Here is a 7,225-nt window from a genome sequence, read left to right on the forward strand (position 1 = left end):
AGAAAAGGTTGATCATCTAGCATCTAGCATCTGCAAGGTTCTGGAATCATCAAAATGATAAGAAATTTGGCCCATTCTTCGTAAAGTTACAAGCACTATACTCAGAAAGATGTATATGGGACTACCCTATATCTCTCACAGACCATGAGAGAAACAAATTTACCAAATATATGAATTAGTAGGCGGTTTCCCTGCAAATTTTTTTATCATCATGTATTAGTCAAAACATATTCTTTCACATGATTGGTAATGAGAGCTTCCATTTCATTTTTTGAAATTGGGGCGTTTCCAATACTGGTCTTTACCTTTAAGTGTTTATGAAATATACAAGATTTATTCTGCTCCCATCTTTATGATTTTATTTTGTCTCTACAATTGTTGTTACATTCTTTTTCCCAACTGTTTTGTGTGTGTTGCTGCTTATTTGAATAATATAAATTGATAAGTTGCGAAAGAAATAAAGTTTGTGGTTTTATTCTCCATTTTCCCAACTAAGGAGATCAGTCGTACGATCGCACAACTCTGGCTCTAACTCTGGCTCTGGCTCTGGCCACAATTGCTCTGCAGTCAATTTTGTACTCCAGCCAAATTCCTAACTACAACCCTTGACCAAAGGCTAAAAACTTCAACCTAACCCTAAATTTAACCTCAAACGCAATTGTAACATTAATTCACAACTTATTTCTCTTATAAAATAAACACTGGATAAAGTGCCCCATGGTGCAAATTTTGGATAATCATTAACACTATTGTAAGTGTAAACCAATCCCCATTTCAGGCCTGATAAAAACCTGATTTAGTTCAGTTTCCCAATTTTTTTATTCTTTTCCCCCCCTGATTTTCTCCTGATTTTTTTTTTCTACAATTTTTTTTTCTTTTTTCTTCCTGATTTTATCCTGATTTTATCCTGATTTTATCCTCATTTTTCCCTTATTTTCTCCATTCTTCCCTATTATTTCCAAATTGTTCTTACTCAAAAGGGGGGAGGGGGAATGTTGTTAGATGTCATTCCCCCCCCCCCCCCCCCCCGAATCCTCTTTTCTTTTTTCTTTTTTCTTTTTTTTACTCAAGAGGGGCATGGTTGAGGGGGAAAAAAAAACAATTTTTTTTTTAAGGCTCTCACTATCACCCCTGCCATTTAGAGTTACCTTATACCATCACGTTTGTTCATTTGTTTTTATCATGTATTACCTTCAAACATTAGGATATATCCCCCAAGAATGAAAGCAAAGAAAGCAAAGAGCCGGAGTGTGTGGATGAAGAGGAGGTAAGGTATCTTGGAAGAGGAAAATGAATTGTTATGGAGAAGTAAAAAAGAAACTAATTCCCATAAGAAAATACTAATCCTTCTGATTGTATACGGTGCGGTGCTTTTAAACTATATGTTAACACTTAACTTTGCATACATGTACCTGAATTTAATGCTCTGCTGTTTTGTCCTTTTAATTCTTTTGATAGGGTTAGGGTGGCGGTTTAGGGTAATGGTTACAGTTTGAAGTATCTTAGAAACTTTAAATCTTTGGATTAATCTTAAGCAGTGAAGGGATGGTCAACCAGTGGAAATTTTGGTCAACTTTTGTGGTGGGATTTTCTAAAGTTGTTCAAACCATAACAAAGATAACTTCATATCTACATGAGATATCTTTATGTGTATTTATGCCACTTCATAGCTTTTATGACAATATATCCTTGGCGGCTGGCAGATGGCATAAAGCAAAACCATGGCAGATTTTGTTAATGATAATTGAAAGTGAATTGCACTTCACATTTTTACTGTAGTTCAATTTTGTATGTATAATAATGATAATATTGATTATATCCCACATACTAAGAATCTTGCTCTACGATTGGTGAAAAGTAAATCACGTGAGGAAAGATAGTTCGCCCATTATTGATGGGAGAAGCAAAAAGTTTGTTACACTGTGTAGATAGTACTACTATCTACACAGTGCAACGCACTTTCATTGAAGATAGAGGTACTATCTACAAAGGGCAACGCGCTTTCACTGATGATTATCCAAACGCGCACTAAAACGAGCGTAATTAAGCGCGCATTACCAATGAGCGCATTTAAAGAAAACACATGCGCGCACCTTACCCTCAAGGGGTTGTGTTAAACTTAAACTTTTTTGGTGTGACTTTTGGCCTATGTGTCTTTTATGTAGATGCATACACGTCCTTTTCTTTTTGTAATTAAATTGTTTTAGATGTGGAATATAAAGCAAATAATCACCTTTTGGTTTTCAGGCGATGGCAAACTATCACTTCCTCGTCGATCAGAATATATACACTATCTTTCCTCAGCTTCGCTTCGGAAAGATAGCTACATCCAGATCGCCTCGGAAGTGATAGTTTGTCCCATCACCTTCACCAACGGTAATTATTTGCTTACTATCTTTCATGGTATATCAGATATATTGCATACAGTTGGCATGAATATTGCACTCTTCTTCGACTCATACAATATTGCACTTGTCTTAGACTCGTGCAATATTCCCAAGCTGAATGAAATATATTTGATCTACCAATCAAGGGAAGCCAATATTATGTTATGATTATTTTAAATGTGTATCTAATAATTTCTAAAACTATTGCTATTATTAACACTCCATATATTTACTGTGAAAATGAGGTTACTCCAATGGTGAATATATACTGCCAGTTCGTATTCTGGTTAAAGCGTACCAATCACTTGAAAAAACAAATTGTGTATAGCTAGAATGTATGAAAGCAACTTATACAAATGTTACCTGGCATTCTGTAGGTGAACGGATAAAGAGTTTCGAGAAAATAATGGATAACGTAAACCATGCATAAAGGATGGAGCCCAAGTCGAACTTGGATTCTGTGCGCATCCTATTCTATGAAAGTGCGTTCATGTGTGTTAACTAGTCTACTCAACAAGACCTTTTGCTGTTCACTGAGAATGTATTTAAACTATAAACTCTCTTTGGAGAAGTAATATTTGAGGCTTTCTTTTTAAAGACAGTATAGTAACATGGAATACATGTTTTGGTGATGGGTACACTTTGATATATTTCTACACTGAATAGCTGCAGAAAATTAATTACCAGTACTTTTAACCTCTATATTATTCATTTACTTTATTTCGTCGCTGTTTTCACGAAGTGACGGTAGTGAAAAAAAATTGCATTCACTTTGCGTTACGATTTTCCTCACTACTGTCACTTCGTGAAAATAGGGACGATTTTACTAATTTGTGAATTCATGATTGTATTTGACGCAGACATGCTATATATGATCTTAAGTAATAACTAATCATAACACGTGTGTTTTTACCATTTTGTAACAGCTTTTCTTTCCTCTAAAAAGTCTATTCTCTAATATGCTCTCTCCTATACAATTTGAATTTTATCATGAAAGTTGCTGTTTATGTGAAATTCTACTAATCAACATCAAATCTATGCTCATCTTCTATCTGTCCTATTTTTACAGTTGTATTCAGTTGTACATGTATTTATTTCATAAACTGTAAAGATACATTTACGTCAAGAAATGAATTGATTGATATCAACATTGATTACTGTAGTAAAAGTAGTGAATAACAAAGATATTCTGTCGCATGAACTGTGCTCTAAAAGTAAATATTCATATAATTGTAAGTTCTTTCGCTCGTTTTTGATCGATGCTATTCTTTGAGGCATGTATTTTATAAAATGTTTGATTAAAAAAAAAGAATACTTACAAATGAAAAAATAATATGCATACACAATCAACATTTTGAATAAGTTTTAGATTAATGACCATACAAATTTTGATGGAGGCATTTTTTTTTTGAAGTAAAGAAAAGTAAAGTTTTTAGATAATTCTGCTATTTATCATCAGTATTATGAAAAATTGCATACCGGTAAGAGTGTCTTCATTTTGTTAAATATATATATTTTTTTCTTTACCTCATCTCTCTGTCTATACTTTTTTAATTATTATTCCCTTCGCTCTCTCTCTCTCTTTCTCTCTCTCTCTCTCTCTCTTTCTCTCTTCCTCCTCCCACCCAACAGTCGATGAAGTCCATGGCACCCATCCGGGAGGACTCTGAGGAGCGCACCTCCGACTGCAGTCGCAGCATGGAAGGGGACAACGGCATCGCCGACCAAGAACTCAGCGAAGACGGTTGCCAAGACAACACCCCCACCAAACCAGATGAGGGCAGCAGAGCAGGAGACGTTCAAAAGGCCGCAGAAGAGACGTGATCCACACAGAGCAACCCCAGCCGCTTCATAGCTGCGTCAACGCTGCGACTATCAGAAACAAAGGCATGGAGCTATCGCTTTAAACCAGTCAAAAGTGCTATAATGTCGTCGAAATATTTATGTAATTACTCGAAAAAACTGCCTCAGTGTTTGTGATAACTTGTAAATTGAAGATGGATGACCGATCGTGGGATTTTAAAGCGGATACGTGAAGTCCTGTCTGCGATAAATGTCAGTACCTTGTAGGTAGCAGTATGATATGTTTATGAAATGTGGCATTTTGTTGCCTATGGTAACAGGTAGGTTATTGACCCCACATTCATCAAAATCTCCTTTTAGAGGTGATAGATACATTTTATATCGCCATGACGATTGTATTAACAAAAATTGTACATGTTATATTGATGCTCGGCTTTTAATATACTGTAGAGCGAAAGAGTGGTGTAATAGCAATACTTTGGGCACGACGAATGTAGACGAAGCAGGAAATTGCCTGCGAGAAATGAGAACAATCTTTGCACCTTAGCAGGAGATGGCGCTTTGCATTGATAGGCGCATCCTGTGATATTTTTTGCAGTCTGCCTTGCATCTTTAAAATTTTTAGGATTGACACCACACATTTTGTGCCCTTTTAAAAATTTGAATGGCACCAAGACAAGTTACCCTAGATGCAATGCACTGTGATTGTTTGTGTGTATTTAATTGCACTACCTGATAAACTGACTTTCATCCTCAAGTGCGAAGTTTGTAGTTAACGTGCCAAAAATTAATGAGGTGAAGAAAACAAAATGGATAGAAGTTGCCATTTGTAGTTTGAGCTACGCCTACTTATGCTTCCAGTAGTAAATGTACATGTAGCTTTGTCAATTGGTTTGTCAATAGTAACCGTGGGATATGTTTTATGTCTGGTGTGCTTTAGTTGTTCTTTGTCTTAATACATGTACCATGATAAGAATATGGTTTCATCGGTCAAGAGCATCGGTCAAGAGCCAGAAGGGAGTTGGCTCTGTAAGAAAGGTATGAGTTGATGTCCGCCGGGTTTGCGGCTGACCATGTCGAGAGTTAATGTTGCACAGCACAATATAGGGCTTATTTCCCTATCTGCATGTGAAGCAGTGTATTTTGTTTGAATTTATTTGCTAGTTGGCAATCAATTAGAATACTAGAATGATTTGAATTTGGACTTGGATTGGAAAGGAGAAGCAAGTTTGAAAATGAAACAATGTCGAGGCTCACCTTTTCTTGAAAACATTGTCCAGTCACAGAGGATTAAATACTGTATCCCTTGAAACCCCCGAAAATGAATTCTGGATCCATTCGGGATGAAAAACATAGAAAGTGCTTATGAAGGTCAGCGGTTCAAGTCCCGCCGTGGCACTAATGTCCTTTGGCAAGATGTTGATCTACATTTGCCACTCTTCATCTAGGTGTTAAATGGGTACCCGGTAGGATGTGAAAGCTAATGTGGTTAACTGAGCAAGTGTGTGCTTGTAAAAATAACGCCTGGCTGGAATGCTCCCCAGGGAGCGAAGAATGTCCATACATTGTGTGCGGGTAAGCCTGAATCTGATGCCCGGGGTAATAATAAGTGTGCTAAATGTGCTTCAAGACCACAGGGGTAAAGAATTGTGCCGGTACTTCACTCTAAAGCATTATCCGGCCTCAAGGTGTACTAGAATAGTGAGGTGGTGTAAACAGGTTCCATCTGAAATCTTGTTCAGTATTATACCACAGGTTTATGTTGGTGTTGCTGGAAAATGAATAGCAAATTGGGATGAAAAAAAAGCTCAGTGCAACAAAGGTCCTACGTGTATTCCCTGAAATTAATCTGTGTTAGATACAAAAGATATGAAAAATTGACACACAGGACCCTCTTGCGTTAAAACCACAGTAGTTTCCTGATACTGTATTGTTTATTAAACCTGTTTGATGCTAAGGCAGGGATAATTTGAGAGACGCTTATTGAATAATAATTGATTTATTTGAAAATGAGTGAATAGATAATGATATATAAATGAAGCCGCCTTCAATGAGATACCAATAGAACTGCAACATGGCACGAGTCAAAAGTTATTATATATATTTATAAGAATGAGTATCGTTTTATTTGATATATTGGAATGGTTATGTTTGGTAGTTTGTAATCATTATAGTTTTCAAACTAGGGTACGCTCTAAGATTGTTATTTGTATGATAAAGAACCTGTGTGCTAAATATTGCATCCTGTCTGCTACATACATGTATATCTACTGCAATTCAATTGGATGGAATCACAGTTAATGTAACTGTTTACTTTTTGATTGTTTTCTTACCAAGGTTGGCAGTGTGATAGTTGAAGAAAATGTTGACTTGATCGAATTTTCTAAATTAATCATTTACTCTAAACCCGGACACTTTTGGTCATCAGTGATTGCACACTAGATCCATACATGCACCTTTATGAGGAAATTTTAAGTTGTACAGTGTACAGTCTTGTACTGGCATTCAATGCATTAAATAACAACAAAACAATTGCAGCATTTAACTTTTGCAAATCTGGGCATCACATGAAATTTGCGAGAGTTTCATCTAGTTTTACAGATATTGTCCCTAAGGCTTATTAATCAATCATTGTACATATATAAAATTATTCAATCAGAAATTATACATGTACATGTATGTGAATAGATACATGTGTGTTTATTTTAGCAAAATGACTTTGTAAAGCTTACTATAACAATCATAACTATCATCATGATAATCATATGACAATGAAATTGTCCTTTTAATTTGTAAATTCGACTTCTAGCAGCATGAAATCTTTATCATCAGTTTTTCAGTGTTGTACATAATTGCAAAGAGGATTTTAACCCCATTTGATCTATAGTATTATATTCATGTATTTATGATTGCTACATTGTGATTTTTTAGAGGTTTGTTATTTTATGATAGGATTATAGATATATTACAAATAGAGGATATGGAATTAGTTCCCAAAAGGGAAATATTTGACAAGTTTTTAAATGTGTGTAATG

At 35.5% G+C, this 7,225-nt stretch overlaps 1 protein-coding gene across 5 annotated transcripts in view; it reads left to right on the forward strand.

Annotated features, from left to right (window-relative positions):
• The window catches only part of LOC589178 (cGMP-inhibited 3',5'-cyclic phosphodiesterase A), a 34,865-nt gene extending 28,869 nt beyond the window's left edge, over positions 1-5,996 (forward strand). For 3 of the 5 annotated variants that reach the window (XM_030988008.1, XM_030988012.1, XM_030988011.1), the window contains 2 exons: positions 1,205-1,267; positions 4,020-5,996. In XM_030988008.1, coding sequence (XP_030843868.1) covers positions 1,205-1,267; positions 4,020-4,211 — 255 coding nt within the window. In that variant the 3' untranslated portion in view covers positions 4,212-5,996. The remainder of the gene's footprint in view (positions 1-1,204; positions 1,268-4,019) is intronic. The other 2 variants (XM_030988014.1, XM_030988013.1) reach the window with 1 other exon arrangement.
• The last annotated feature ends 1,229 nt before the right edge of the window (positions 5,997-7,225 follow it).

The sequence above is a fragment of the Strongylocentrotus purpuratus genome, unplaced genomic scaffold (genome assembly GCF_000002235.5).
Source record: "Strongylocentrotus purpuratus isolate Spur 01 unplaced genomic scaffold, Spur_5.0 spur5_scaffold_17, whole genome shotgun sequence".
Taxonomy (NCBI): domain Eukaryota; kingdom Metazoa; phylum Echinodermata; class Echinoidea; order Camarodonta; family Strongylocentrotidae; genus Strongylocentrotus; species Strongylocentrotus purpuratus.